Source organism: Bison bison, unplaced genomic scaffold, assembly GCF_000754665.1.
Source record: "Bison bison bison isolate TAMUID 2011002044 unplaced genomic scaffold, Bison_UMD1.0 scf7180017864213, whole genome shotgun sequence".
Classification (NCBI taxonomy): domain Eukaryota; kingdom Metazoa; phylum Chordata; class Mammalia; order Artiodactyla; family Bovidae; genus Bison; species Bison bison.
The window spans coordinates 5,009,084-5,024,360 of record NW_011494785.1 but is presented as its reverse complement, the minus strand read 5'-3'; the positions used below and the strand labels follow the sequence as shown (position 1 = coordinate 5,024,360).

The window sequence follows — 15,277 nt, the reverse complement described above, 5'->3', positions numbered from 1 at the left end:
GAAGCCCTCATTGTGAGGCTAGAGGAGGAGATGCTGAAGGGATATTCTGTCCTGGACGGTCTTTGCAGGTCTGCGCTCCGCTCTTCCCCGCTCATCAGCATCCTCAGGAACATCCCGAGCCTGGCCCTGTGACGCCCACCCACTGGGCCGCCTCTGCACGACCCCCCAGCGCCGGCATGGACTCCAGGCCAGGGGCCACATCCCTGGTAGCGGGTGACCGCCTCTCCCTCAGACACTGGTCACAGCCCGCGGGTCCTGTCCCAGGACAGGCAGGAGGACATGCGTCCTGCACAGGAAGATCAGCCGCAGGCCAGCCCAGCCAGAGAACACGTCGGCCCGCACCATGAAGGCCGGTGGCCCTGGTGCATAGCTCCCAGGGCAGGTGCTGTCACGTCAGGTTCGGGCCTCTGAACACCAGTGTGCAGGTGGTCCGGCCGGGTGTCACCCAGATGCAGGCGGGAGGGGGAGCCCAGAACTGACCCGTGGAGCCCCCGGGGTGGGGTGGGGGCACAGCGTCACCTCTACAACCCAGCTGCTCACTCACCAGCAGAGCAGCCGCCTGCCTTTCCACCTGCCTGCTCTGTTCAGAGGGCTTCCCAAGTATCTCAGTGGTTAAAAGATCTGATGCCTGCCAATGCAGGAGACCTGAGTTCAATCCCTGGTCTAGGAAGAGCCCCCGGAAAAGGAAATGGCAACCCACTCCAGTATTCTTGCCTGGAAAATCCCATGGACAGAGGAGCCTGGCGGGCTACAGCTCATGGGGTCACAAAGAGTTGGACACGACTGAGCGACTGAGCATGCACACGCACACACTCCATGCAGACCTGTGCCACCCCCTCCTTTTCAGAGAAGCTGGGTGCGTCTCCGGCCTTGGTGCACAGAGCCGTCTCTGAGGTCTCGTGTTGTCGGCAGCCAGCAGGCTCAGCAGCTCTGCGTCATGGAGTCGCCTGGCTACACTGGGGGGTGGGTCCCCAGCATTTGCTGAGTGCCTGGTTTTCTGGTTTCCGATGCTCAGCACCCTCTCTTACAATTGTAGGCGGGGTGGGGTGAGAGAGGTGGTTACAAACACTTGGTATATTTACCTCAAGCGTGAGTATCCAGATAGATTTTCACCAAACTGAGTTATGAGTAATGCCTCCCAACAAAGCCTTGCGGAAAGCACACAAATAAAAACTGTGCAGACTGTGGTCCTAAAACTCCGGGTGCGGCGGGGTGGGGAGGAGGCTAAAAGCCACGCACGGCTGACCGGCCCCCTGGTGGCAGCTCGAGCGCCACGCAACCAGCCCCCTGTGGGAGTTAACTGGGGCACTGTGGGAGGGAGGAGAGAATGTTCTGGATGGTGAGAGGGGTGGGAGCCAGCAGTTGTGAGCCAGAAGCTGCAGCAGCCACGTGGGGCAAGTCAAGGTGGGCTTCCCCGAGGTTGGCAGGTGCTGGATGGACATGTGAGGGGGCGGCGGGACCTCTCAGATCTGAAAGATGAGGTCCCAGCTAGCTGAGCCCGCACACAACCCTGGAAGACATAGCCCGACGCCTGGGTGGGGGTGACGTTCTGAGGACCGGGGCGCCGCCCAGCAGCCAGGGGACCAGGCTCCACGTGTCCTGTGACGATGAGCCCGGGAGTTCCAGGAGATCTCTCCCAGCCCCTGTATCCTCCCTTAACCGGTAGCCCCGGAAATGCCGTCCCTGTGTCTCTGCCGCAGGGACAGTGAAGTCATCACTGGAGCAGAGCAGTGTTTCCTGAGCGGGCCCCCACCTCCTTGGGCAGAGGGGCTATATCTCCGTGTGTTTCCTGGACAGGCCCCTGACAAGCATGGCCCCTGCCCACCCGGGGTCCCCAGGGTCCTCCTGAGGGAGGAGCAACCACTTTGAAGTGGCCCCGCCAGTAGGCACCAGGTTTAATCAGTAGAAATGGGGCAGCAAAGGGCCTTGGACCACCCCCCACCTCCCCCCACTGCCCAGGCCCGGATGCCATCGGGGCCCTGCCCGACGTGAGTGCCCAGAGCTGGGCGGCAGAGGACAGAGCAGGGCCTGGGAGACCCACTTCTCGGGGGCACTGGGCTGTCAACCATCTACAGACCTCACCCTGCTCTGGACATCCGCGTCCCCAGTGAGAAACTGCAGGGGTGGGCTTGGTAACAGAAGGTAAGCAACGCCCAGGGGCGCTCTCTGCTGTTCCTGGCCCAGCGATCCAAAGTCTAGGTGCCGCTGTGGCCACTTGGTGCTCGAGTTTGGGTTCAGAACTCACAGGTCCTAGGGGACTACCCTCCCCCCTCCCCCCAGGAGCAGAGTGATCATGTCCACAGCACAACGACAGGTTTAGCCCCCAGACTTTGGGGAGCGGGAGTGTGCAGCAGACAGAGGTCCTTTCCAAGCTGAGGCCAAGGGTCCCAGACCTCAGTCCTCTCTGTTGTCCACCTGTGTCCATCAGCAGGGGGACCGCGTGAACCAGGCTGCTCTGAGCCCAAGCAGTCTGGTCACCGTCCAGACAGAGGCCAGACGTGGGCATCCTAGGCTCACTGGATGGGTGGTCTCTGCCCACATCGCCGTGTACACACGCCGGTCACCCAGGAGGCTCGGGGCTGTGAGTGAGCAGCTCCTCAGGTCAGGAGGCTGAGTCCAGGCCTGACTCTGTGGTTCGTTTGCTCATTTCTGGGTGGAACTGACCCAGGCCCCCAGCCACAGCATCCCCGTCAGTGAGGGTTTGAACCAAACGTGGCCTCGTCTAGCCCCGCCTGCCTGCCCACCGTGTCCTCCAAGGGCCTTCCTTTCTGGTTAAGGTGTAAGTTCAGGAAAGGTCAGCCCCAAGCTGACCAGGGTGCCGGTTGTGACACGGCCCCCACCGCCTCTGCCTCTGCCCCTGGACAGGGGTCTTTGAAGGACACTCGAAGACCAGTGGCTTTGCTGCTGGTGTTACCTCTGAAGGGTCACTGGGCAGGTCATGGGCCTTTCCCGGCCGCCCTCAAGAAGTGGCCAGGTCATGTGTGGACCAGGCCAGCCATGCGGCCCTGCCTGCTTCTCCCAAAGGCCCTGAAGCTTTGCTGGAGGCCACTTTGCAACCCTGGCCAGAGGCCGGATGGGAAAGAAGAGAGAGGACCTTGTGAAGATAAAGATACAGTCTTGATTTTGCTGCTAGGGACACAGCCCCAGGAGGAGTCCCGACCTTGTCTGGGACACCACCTCATGCTCTGGGGACTTCCTCTGCCACCCCTCCCCCAGCCCCACGCTCTCCCCACACCCAAGGGCACGGGCATTAGTCAACCTTCAGAAGTCAGTGTTTATTTATAAAGCTGCTACTGCTGCTTCCAGCATCTGAGAGCATTTTGCAGGCATTAATTAAGGAAGGTTCCCGAAAGCCCAAGAGGGAAGGGAAGAGGGGCCTGGGGTCGACAGGGACCAGTTCCGCAGCTGGGGGCCCTCCCTGTGTTTCCCTGTAGCTTCTCAGTCTCCTCAGGACATGCATGTGTGTACACACATGCACACATGTGCACGCACATGTACACGCATGCACGTGCACACACATGCACACACATGCCACAAAGATGCCCATCGTGTTTGCGTGCACACCCATCAGCCCACTGGCACCCTTCCTAACTGCCCATCCTACCCCTGGCGGAATCTCCTGAGCCTCCCTGAGCAGTGACCCCTGTAGTCTGACCCCACTGCCCGGGGGGGGCCCCACAGTCACCCCACACCCCTTCCAAAACCCACTCTGGAAGCCCCTTTCAGCTCCAGTCCCCTCCCTCGTGGTGGGGAAGTTTTCCTTGAGGCCAGAGGGTTGGGAGTGGAACCCCAGGACTAGAAGGGGGTTCAGAACCCAGCAGCCGCTGGAGTGGCCCCTGGGGTGCACGGCAGAGCGCCCCAGGATTAACAGCAGGGATGTATTGTCTGGGATCTGGAGGCCGGAAGTCAGGCGGAGAAGCCAGCAGCTCTGGCTCCTTCTGAGGGACAACTGGTCCACACATCTGCTCACCTCCGGTGGCTTTCGGCCATCTAAGGGTGTTGGGGGCAGATGGGAGGGGGCTTCTCAGGGCTCAGAGCCACCACCTGGGCTCTGCTTCCCCCTCACGCAGTGTTACCCTCCTCATGCCTCTGCCCCAGAGTCCCCTCCAGAAGGACATCCGTCGTGGAGGATGAGGGCCCATGCTGCTCCACGAACTCCGAGTGAGGTCACATCCGCAGGTCCCGGGGGTTAGGACCTCGGCTTACAAATCTGGGTGGGGGGCACCATTCAACCCTCACCGCTGTGTTTCTCTCCTGAATTTCACACAAATGGGTCACGTAGCCATGGTCCTGGTGGCCTTCTCCAGCTCCCGTGCTCCACTCCACACCGGCTCCTTGTCTGAGAGGTTGGTTTCGAGGACCTCTGAACTGCTAGACCCGGGGCGGACCTTCGAGGGCGTCCAGGCAGCACTGCTGTGAGCACTTCTGTGCACGGCTCCCGGTGCAGGTCCGAGCTTGTTCCTGAGAGCAGAGGGGTCGCCGGGAAGCAGCCCCCGCCCAGATAGGCTGCAGATGGTGTCCCGTGACTCCCCACCCCAACAGCAGCCCCTCCAGTTCTAACCCATCCCCTCTGATGTGGCGCGTGGTGTCCGGTGGTCTAGCTTGTGTTTCCCAGGTAACTCCAGATGTGGAGCACGGGTTCTGCACGTGTGGTCCTGGCCGCACACACGTGGTCTTGGGGCCACGCTCCAGCACTTTCTTGCCCCCTTTTCAGTGTGGGTTTGTCCCCATCCTATTCGCGTCCCCGTGGAGTCTTTTGCTGGAGAGAGAGACGCCTTCTCAGTCTATTGTCTTTCGATCTTCTATTGGTTCATTTTGACACAATTATAAATGCTCTTAATCTTAAAGAAGCCCAAGTCATTAAATTTTCTCTTACAATTTAGTGCTTTTTGTGTTTTAAGAAATCCTTGCCAAGCCCAGGGTGTGTATTTTTAATTTACGTCATTACGATCATGTTACAAATCCTTCTTCCCACGAGAACTGTTTACACTTTTCATCCTTCGCCGTCTGCACATGGAATCTGCCGTTTCCAGTCAGCTGTTTGTCCCCACAGCCCCTCACCCTGCGCGCTCCCTGCGGTCACTCCTGTGTCGCACTGGACGGTGCTGCTGGGGGTGGGAGCGCCCGGTCCAGGGAACCTCTGTCCTCACTCTGGGCGGCTGTTCAGAACTTGGTCCCCAAGCTGACCCATCCTTCCCTCTGCGGAGGGCAGCACAGCTAAGGGGGTGCTCCAGGTGCCGGGACCGCCAGGCAGAGACCTGGACCCGCAGGCCTGGGACGCAGCCTAGGGACCTGCATTTCCGGCAGGCTCCCTGCAGGGCTCTGATCCGCAACCAGATTTCTTCTACTCCAGGAGCATTGATTGGACACTTGCTGTATATATCTGTACTGATTCAGTGCTGGGAATAGTGAACAAAGCAAACAGGCTTCCTCTGAGAGGAGAAGATGAATAACTGATGGAAGAGATGAGAGTGATGTTCAGATGGCCACACTCACCTCGGGTTAGAAGTTTCTCGTGTGTCCGCCTCCTTGGCAGCCTGTGGGCTTCCCCCTCCCAGAGAGAGCCCTGCTATCCTCGTGGCTCCAAGCTCCCAACCCCGACAGAGCCAATGTATGGCAGGAGGGTTTGCTGGGTCCTGACAAGAAGAGAAAATGAGAAATGGACGGGGATGGGGGGAGCAGGGGTAACAGATGGGAAAAGTGAAGAGGGTCCCAGATGGCTCACAAAGTTGCATGGTATGTGGCTTCTCCAGGGGACCAGGCATGCATGCGCGGTAAGTTGCTTATCCGTGTCTGACTCTGCAACCCCATGGACTGCAGCCCACCAGGTCCAAGGGATTCTCCAGGCAAGAATACTGGAGTGGGTTGCCACGCCCTCCTCCAGGGGATCTTCCAGACCCAGGGATCAACCCTGTGTCTCTTATGTCTCCTGCATTGGCAGGCAGGTTCTTTACCACTGTGCCACCTGGGAAGCCCCCAGGGAACCAGGAGGCCCCACGAAAGGAGAGATCAAGGCAGTGAGCCGGAAGAACAGAGAGCACGGGACCCAGAGGCCGGTGGTCACGGTCGAGTGAGCCTGCAAACATCTGGCTGCAGAGGCCCTGGGCGCCCCCCTCTCGCTGCCCTCTGCCTCCCGCCCCCGCACTCTCCCCCTCCCGCTCAGGGGAAATGAGGACACGGCTTAGGCTAAGAGGGATGAGCCTCTAGCTGCACTTCCCAAAATTGCCGAGAGGCTCCCCCGGCACCAATAGCTGCCTGTGCTCGCTCACGTGTGGCTCCCACACAGCTGCTGACGCTTGGGGTGGGCAGAAGAGCTGCACGGCTGCCCCCCCCAGGCCTCCCCCTACCCACCCGGGATGTGTCACAGCACCCTCCCCATCGAGGGCGACTGGCCTGCTGATCGGCCGCGGTGTGAGGACAGTGACAAGACAGGAAGGGCCAGGGTGGCTGCAGGACCCCGTGATGAGGGGGTTCTGCAGAGCTCGGGCAGGGAGCGGGGATGAACCATACACAGTCCTCCAGGCCCGGGCCTCATCCTCTGGGGGGTGGAACTGAGAGCCCCAGAGACGAGGGGTGTTACTCTCCCTTCCCACTAGCACCTCTGCCACTCTTTCTCCAGGTAGAATCAGGAATCCCTTCCTTGGAAGCACCCAAGGGCAACGTGGACTGAAACTCCAGTCCCCTGTACCCTAGGCAAGACCTGGGACACCCCCCGGAGGACACTGGCCAGTGAAGTCGCCTCCTCCTTTCTTCCTGGAGCACAGGGTCTCTTCTTCAAGGAGCAGGCACGCTAGCTCCCCTGAAGGCATCCTGGGCTGGAGGGTTGCCCATCAGTCAATGCACAGGAAGAGAACTTATGTGTGAACAGTAATGGAGGCCGTTTCTCAGCACCATCTCCCGCACTAAGAACTTGGTCAGAACCTCATCCGTGCTCAGGCGTGCGGCAGGCACGCTGTCCGAGCAACATCTGGCCTCTTGGTCTTCCTTGGTACCAACGCCAACCCCAGGTGAGACCCTGGGACTCGTTAGACCCGGGGATGGGGACCGTCCCCCTCCCATCTCTCCAGCCCACCTTATACCTCCGGGTGACAGTGTTGCTCACTTCTGGCCGGTATGTCAGAGCTAAAGTCTGCCAGCAGAGGGGGCCAGTGAGACTCTAGGGAGAATGTGTGCCTTCCTGCTAAAAAGAATAGAAGCATGTGGCAAGGCCCTTCTTTCTCCTGCCTTGAACTCATATGTGATGTCTGGAAGGGCAGCAGCCATCTTGCGACAATGAGGTAACAAGTGTCACAAGAGGATGAACACAGAATACAAAGGAGGGAGAGTGGAGAGATGAAGCACCCAGACCTTGGCTCTGTGCTGACAGTCCTCCTTTGTTAGCTGGGCTTCCTGTTACCTGCACTGAATATATACTTGCCCTACACAGATAGGGAATGTCATCTCTGTTCCACAGACAAGGATAATGGGGTGCCCTGCATGACAATGCTGAAGAAATGAGCTAGAATTCAGACCCAGAACCCAGACACCAGAGCCTGAGCTCTTATTGCCTATGAAGTCTGTTAAACAAATGAGTCGTTTAAGTAAGATTGCAAGGAAAATGTTTGTTCTATTTAAAAGGATAATTACAGGCTAATTACCAATGAGTCCTGCCTTCCTATTAAATTCAGTGCAGTGGCCCCAGCTCTAAGGACAGATGCATCCTTCCCTGGTGGTGGTCACTTGGATCACTCCTCCCCAGAGGATCTGGGACTTACCAGGCTGAGCAAATGCAAACCCTGTTGTGGGGCCGGAGCTCAGGGCAGTCTGGGCGGACACCATACCCCAGCCCAGTCCAAGCCACCCAGTCCAAGAAGGAGCCGAGGCCACCAGGGGAGCCTCTGCCCTGAGTCCCACCTGCAATTACAGGCAAAGACCAGGCACCAGGCCTCCAGCACTTTCTGGAGCCCTCTCTTCTAGCTGCCACTCGAGCCCACTCGGTCAAGGTTGGCAGTGGCTGGGAAGACAGAAGCTGTGGGTTCCCTCTGTGTCCCCTCAGTGAAGCACGGTCCTGTCCTGCCCCCGTGGTGCTGCTCAGCCTCTGCCCTGGACCGTGTCACATTCCCACGTGTCACCCCCAGCCCAACTCTGAGCCAGCCCTCACTTGTGGGTGCGGGAGGGACTCAGTGGCTGGCAGCTGGTCTCGTTTCCCCTTGTGACCTCTCTGTGCTGCTCCTGGGTCTGAGAGAGCATGGAAATTCACCAAGTTCTTTTCCAGCAAGTCCCCCTAGCTTCCCAGGCCCCTCGGGGCCTCCCTTCTCCTTTCCCTCCCCCTAAACACACTCACTTCCTCTAACAGGTATTTATAGACCCAGCAGGTCCCCAAGGGGCCTCTCTGGGCAACCGGCGGCCTGCCTGGCCAGGCCAGGCTCTAATGAGCACACACCTGCTGCCCCAGGCTTTGAAGGGTCTGAGACTCTATAGGCAGAAGGCGGGGGTCTGGTGTCCCACAGCGCCAGCAAATCCAGCTTGACACCAGGGTGATGCTGGGCCTGTGACCTGCATCCAAGGCATGGTTCCTGTAACCGCAGGGTGGTATGGGGCTGGAGGAGGTGCATGGCAGTTAGACACACAGCACCCTGCTTCCTGGCCTTATTTCTCTGTCCCTCCTCCTGGGTTAAGAGTAGGATTGGCCATGTGTGATTAAAGGCACTGGGAATCTGAGCCCAAACTCTCCTGGGCCAGAGTCTCCAAATCTCCAGGAGCCGGAACCAGTGCCTTGTAGCAGTGAATGTTTTAACTGAGAAGCGGTCTCCGGGGATCTGAGTAGGGGTCCAGACACATGGCCCTGCCCAGGGCAGCTGCAGATGTGCCCTTTTCTCCAGCTTTTAAAAAACCCACTCACCATCTTAATCATTTCTAAGTATACAGTTCAATACCACTAAGTACCCTTCAGTATTCTTGCCTGGAGAATTCCATGGACAGAGGATCCTAGCGGGCTACAATCTGTGGAGTTGCAAGAGTCAGACATGACTGAGCGACTATCTCACACACACACACACACATTCATACCACCATGCGAGCATCTCCAGAACTCTGCATCTTGCAAAACTGAAACGCCGCCCTCACCAACACTAACCCCCAGCCCCTGGTATCACCCTTCTACTACTGTCTCTATGACTCTGACTCCTCCAGGGACCTCTTACAAGCGGAATCACACAATACACGTCCCTCTTTGTCTGGCTTATTTTACTGAGTACAATGTCCACAAGTCCCCTCCATGGTGCGGCAGGTGTCAGAGCTTCCTTCCTTAAGGCTGAACCACATCCCCCTGTGTGCACAGACTGCTCTGTTTACCCACCATCTGTTGATGGGCACCTGGGCCCCCCAGCTTGTGGTGATTGTGACTGAAGCTGCTCTGAGTGACAGCTCTTCCTGTAGGACAGCTCAACCCATCCAGGTTTGCAGGCCCGGGGATCAGTATCCGCTGTGTCCTGCTGGTGCGACTGCAGTGCCTGAGGTTTCCCCAGTACCCTATTCACCTCTTTGTAAATGTTCTTGTTGTTGTTCAGTTGCTTAGTCGTGTCCGACTCTGTGACCCCATGGACTGCAGCACACCAGGCTTCCCTGTTCTTCACCATCTCCTAGAGCTTGCTCAAACTCATGTCCATCGAGTCAATGATACCATCCAACCATCTCATCCTCTTTCACCCCCTTCCCCTCCTGCCTTCAATCTTTCCCAGCATCAGGGGCTTTTCCAATGAGTCGGCTCTTCACATCAAGTGGCCAAAGTATTGGAGCTTCTGCTTTAGGACCAGTCCTTCCAATGAATATTCAGAGTTGATTTTCTTTAGGATGGACTGATCTGATCTCCTTGCTGTCCAAGGGACTCTCAAGAGTCCTCCCCAGAATCACAATTCGAAAGCATCAATTCTTCGGTGCTCAGCCTTCTTTATGGTCCAGCTCTCACATCCATACATGACTACTGGAAAAACCATAGCTTTGACTATTCGGACTTTATTGCCAAAGTGACATCTCTGCTTTTTAATATGCTCTCTAGGTTTGTCATAGCTTTTCTTCCAAGGAGCAATCATCTTTTAATTGTAAATAGTCCCTTTAATAAACTCTTTCCAAGTCAATTGAATTGTCATCCCCCCCTTCCAGGACTTGTCCAATAGAAATAGGGGCAGAGGGCAAGCAGGGCCACGGAGGGGGCTCAGGCCCCTTGTGGAGCCGCTGTGGTGCAGCAGCTGGCAAGACACGGGCCTGGGAGGAAGCTGGGTCAGCTCGTGATGGCCCTGGGACTGTGGAACAAGCGTTGGCTTTTACTCTCATTGATGTGGGCAGCTGCTGGGTCCTCTGAGCAGAGTGACATGATCTGACTTACGTTTTCAGATGGCTTCCATGGACCTCCCTGGCAGTCCAGTGGTTAAGAGTCTGCATTTCCATTTCAGGGGACACAGGTTCAATCCCTGGTTGGGGAACTAAGATCCCGCATGCCGGAAGATGTGGCCAATAAATAAATAAATATTTAAAAACAAAAATAGTAAAAGGACTCAGTGGGGTGATTGGAGGAAAGTTTCTTTTCCAAAGAAACCCAGAGTCCAGCCCCTGTGCTGCAGGAAAATCAAGCAGCCCAAGAGGAGGGGAAGCAGGTCTCCCAGCCTCAGCCCCTGCTGAGGTCCCAGCCGACAGCCAGCACAGACCTGCGGGACATATGAGCAAACCCTCCTGTAGATGGACCCTCCAGCCCCCACTGAGCTGCCCCAGCTGACACCACGTGGGATACCAATGGGCCTTTTCTGTGCAGCCTTGCTCAAAACACACACTCAGGAGCTAAAGAGATAATTGCTTTTATTTTTAAGCCACTAAGTATAACTTTGCAGTAATAAACAATGAGAGTCTCACTACTTACCAAAAAAGTGTTTACAGCATTATATACCCATGGTTCTCTGCTTTTGCTCCTTCTGTTTCTCCTATCCTATCCATTCTGTATAACAGTCCCTTCAAGAGTCTCCAACTGGTGAACTCCTGTTCATCCTTTAAAGCCCAATTCAGATGTCCCTTTCACTATGGAGGCCTTCCCTAAAATTGCTCCTTGCCTTCTTCCCACCACAAGGAAAGAATAAATGTCTCTTCTATCCATACTATGCTGCTAAGTACTTCACTTAGGCATGACAGCACTCAGCCGAGTGGTGGCTTTGAGACCAGGGTCCCTGGATAGACTCTAAGTATTTATCTCAAGCATCACGTCCACCCTTCCTTCCAATCTGTGCCTCACATCTCCAGGGCATGGTGGGGGGCTGACACCAGGAAGATTCCCTAGAAAAGAGGGTTAAATTTAGGGAAGTTGAGATGAAAGACTGAAATACTCTTCCCCTTGTGGGAATAAAAGCTGGATGTAAGAATAAAGCCAGATGTAAGTTCTCTCCTTCCTGGCCAACAGCTGAGGGCTGAGCCCTGAGGTCTGAAGGTCAGAGGCCTCTCTGAGTTTGGTAATGCCCTTAGCTATTGCTCTGGTCATTTTATTCCTGCTAAGAAATGACCCCTCTGAAGGACTCAACTCTGAAGCCCTCTGCCCTCCCCACCAAGCCCCTGCAGCCCTGGGGAGTCATAAGTGGTGCAGTAAGGGGACCCATAGCTGGAGCGGGCCAGAGTGGACAATGTGTGCACAGCGAGTTGTGTCTTAGAGATGCTGGAAAGGCGTGTTTCTTTACACAGCCTGTGGGGGCAGCACCCAGTGCTTTACCCACCACCCTAACATCACATCAGCCTGTTTCTTTGCAAGAAGTCTGCGGGCTTCCCAGCAGATCTGAGGGGCTGGGGAACCAATCACCCCCGTGTCTGTGATGTGGACAGATCTTCCTAGCAGCTCCAGGGCCTAGAGCGTCAGAGTCAGGCAGCGGCCGCAGTGAGCAGGTGCTAGAATGGGGCGGGGCGGGCCAGGGGATCATGGCTCACGTCACGTGGGGGGTCACCCACAGCAGACACAGAACACGGGTGCAGAGGGAGGCATAAAAGGGAGCATTTATTTAAAATAACAGAGTCTGGGGGAGGGAGTAATTAGGAGCTTGAGATTAACAGACAAACACTACTATATATAAAATAGATAAACCAGGCCCTACTGTGTAGCACAGGGAAATATATTCAATATCTTGTAATAACCTATAATGGAAAAGAATCCAAAAGAAGTGGTCTATGTGTATGCATAACTGAATCACTTTGCTATACACCTGAGACATTATAAATCAACTATATTTTTTTTAATTGAAAAAACAAAAAATTAAATTAAAAAATAAAATGAAAGAGTCACTCCAAATGACAAACTTTAAGAAGTGGATGAATACCACAAAAATCACGAAATCTAGAAAAGTCACAGATTCTTTTTATTTGCTAATTGACCAATACGCCTCTGTGGCACTTTTTCTAAATTTGTTATGATTCATAATGAAGAGTATGCAGAATTCCCCTGAAACCCAGCATTCCTAGGAGCTAAATTCCAGCATCTATAGCGATCACTGCCCCTCCAGACACGCAGCACTGACTCCCCACCAGGGATGCACAGGAGTTTGTCTTGGGAACCCTTGCTTCTCCGGGCATTTCTCTGCTTTTGTGGCAGCCCCACGCCCCACTTTGCAGGAAGCAGCGAGTTTGATCAGGACAAGATGCACCAACCAAGAAGCACTCTGACCGGTGGCAGGGGTGGATGTGGCCTCATAAGGCACTATTGCCAGTTTGGGCCCCCAGAGACAAGAATTTTCATCAAATCCTGTTATGTGTAATTCCTGTCGGAAGAGAAGACAGCATATGTCATGTTTATAATTATGGGCAATCAGTGTCGACTGCTTCCTAACAGGAGCACCAGGCCTGGAGAGAACCAGGTCCCTCACCGACCACTTTATTCCATCGTGGGTAGAATCTTCTGCAGACAAGCTTGTGGTCTTGCTTCCCTCCCCTCCTGCACACTGCCAGTGGGGGACGCTGTGAGGTGGTCACGCTCCTGCTGGGGGGTGGTCCAGTTGTGGGGCAGCAGCCCTGAGGGCAGACGGTGAGTGTCCCTGGAGCCACCCTGCCAGGATGGCTGGAGACAACAGTCTAGGTGGCTACACAAGCCAGACTCATTGTATCCTGCGGGGAGCGAGCTCCACCCCTGGCAAAGGTCATGAGGAAGGAGGCTTGGCATACGCAAAGGCGGGATCAAGCCTCAGGAGTCTCCCTGGAAATTCTCGAGCAATCTACCCCAAAACCAGAGTCTGCCTACTTTCTGCTTTGTGCTTTCACCTACACCTCTGACTTTACGGGGGGCTGTCCCCCACTATCTCTCTGAAAAAAGAGTTAGCTTACAGCTCCAGTTAATAATTCCTGGGTGTGACAGTGTTTCAACCTACAAACTCCCTTGGAAGTCCTCTAGCCTGCCTGAATAGGTTTTTCTGGCCACATGTGATTGCTCAGAGCCTCCAAACTGTGAGAGGCATGAGATGTTCTAAACTGTCTAAATACAGATTCCTTTGAGCAGTTAAAAGATTGATTAGAAATTGTATTGGTGAAGGGAGTTTCACTTGTTGGGCCAATGTTTGCTGCTAAGTCTCCATATCCCTTACCTGCTGTGTCCCTGGCAGTGTATTGATTAATATAATTGGTGTAAGTAGTAGCTTTAATGTTTGTAACCTGGGACCCTTGAGTTAATTCTTTTTCTTGTTATAGCCCACCACACCTTTGCTCTGTAGGAATGCAACTTTATCTAATGCTTTTTGGAGGCTGGCGCCTGACTTTAGAATAATCACCTTTAGAGAAAAAGGCCTCCGGGCCAGAAGATGATGCAAATCACCTAAACTTTTGCATATGATAAGTTTGCAGGAAGAAAGCCTGGCTTACTGCATGACTCTACCCCTTCCCCCATTATCCTCTATGCATAACTTAAGGTATAAAAACAACTTTGGAAAAAAGTGCGGGCCTTGTTCACCGAAACTTGGTCTCAACATGTCGTTCTTTCTCTTACCTTCTGGCTGAATTATTCAGCCTCTTTTCTCCACTGAATTTCCTCACTGAGTTATCCTTATTTCAGCCTCTTTTCTCCACTGAATTTCCTCACTGAGCTATCCTCATTCTATTACTCTTTATATCCTTAATTAACGTTTAATTAAGCAATTGTTTCCTGATCCTCGCCGACGCCGTCCCCGCTTCGAATTCCCTGGATCCACCGGGGCTGGACCCCGGCAGTATCCCTGCTTGGCTTCCTCTCGGCTGAACCCCTGTGGCCCACAGTCCCCCCAGCTCCACCTAGGATGGGGGAAGTCAGACAGAGGACCTGAGATGCAGATGGACATAGACCTTGACCAGCAGTGGCTGGACGTGCATTAGGGGCTGGATCTGTGCAAGGGGTGGGGAGGGCGGGGGCGGGGGGCTGGAGCTTCCCAGAAAATGGGTCCCCGACCTAGAACCAGGTGAGACGTGGAGGACTTGGGGCCATTGGCTGTGGACATTACCTGTGACCTGGCCAAAGGCAGCAGGCTGGACGTGGGAGCCCACGTAGAGACACCCTGTCCCCTCGCCTCCCTGAGCAAACAGGGATGCTCACATGGGTCCCAGGATGGCTCTGAGCTTTCAGGAGCAGATTCATCACAGGGTCAGGGTCGCTCTGTCGTCTCCTGGGTCCAGAGACTGGTCTGCCTCTGTGACGCGGGAGACAGGCTCATGCGTGGTGAGCTGGCCCCCACTTCTGAAACCAGGATAATCCCACTGAGGTCCCTGACTCCACCCTCCTGCTGCCGGGCGGGGATTAGAGAAGAGGCCGGCGGATTAACTGGCTCATTCTGTTCCAGCCTCTCCAGTCAGCCCCTCTCCTGGGAGCCTGCTGCTCAGGTGGGGCCACCCCTCTGCGAGACAGACAGGGGAGCCCCCTCCTTACGCACAGACACTGCAGCCAAGACCCTACTGGAAGCTGGGGAACCACAGGCTTGTCCAGACCCAGAAGCAGAAGGTGTGGGCCGTGCGAGGGGTCTGGGCAGACAAAGCTCAGGGTCTGAGGCTGCTCCCCAGCCTCATCCCACATGGGCATCATGCCTGGGCCCCCCAGCAACCACACAGACCCCAGCCCCATCCCTGTGACCTGGGCCTCCCTGCGGAAGACGGCGATCCTCCTGTGTCTGCTGTCCAGCACGTCCCTGTCCCCCACACGGGGGCAGGTCAGGATCCCTGTGGAAACGTAAGCCTCGAGGCCAGCCCCCCGCCCCAGATACCCTTTCCCCCCTCTCCTCCTCAGCCCATCTCAGTCCTCGCCCCCCTCCAGATCCCCTGGGGC

The 15,277-nt window shown here is 55.6% G+C and overlaps 1 protein-coding gene across 1 annotated transcript in view; it reads left to right on the top strand.

Annotated features, from left to right (window-relative positions):
- Positions 1-4,284: 4,284 nt before the first annotated feature.
- The window catches only part of CACNA2D4 (calcium channel, voltage-dependent, alpha 2/delta subunit 4), a 79,244-nt gene continuing 68,251 nt past the window's right edge, over positions 4,285-15,277 (top strand). The window contains exons 1-5 of the mRNA XM_010845215.1: positions 4,285-4,415; positions 6,368-6,420; positions 9,418-9,476; positions 14,635-14,720; positions 15,071-15,181. Coding sequence (XP_010843517.1) covers positions 4,285-4,415; positions 6,368-6,420; positions 9,418-9,476; positions 14,635-14,720; positions 15,071-15,181 — 440 coding nt within the window. The remainder of the gene's footprint in view (positions 4,416-6,367; positions 6,421-9,417; positions 9,477-14,634; positions 14,721-15,070; positions 15,182-15,277) is intronic.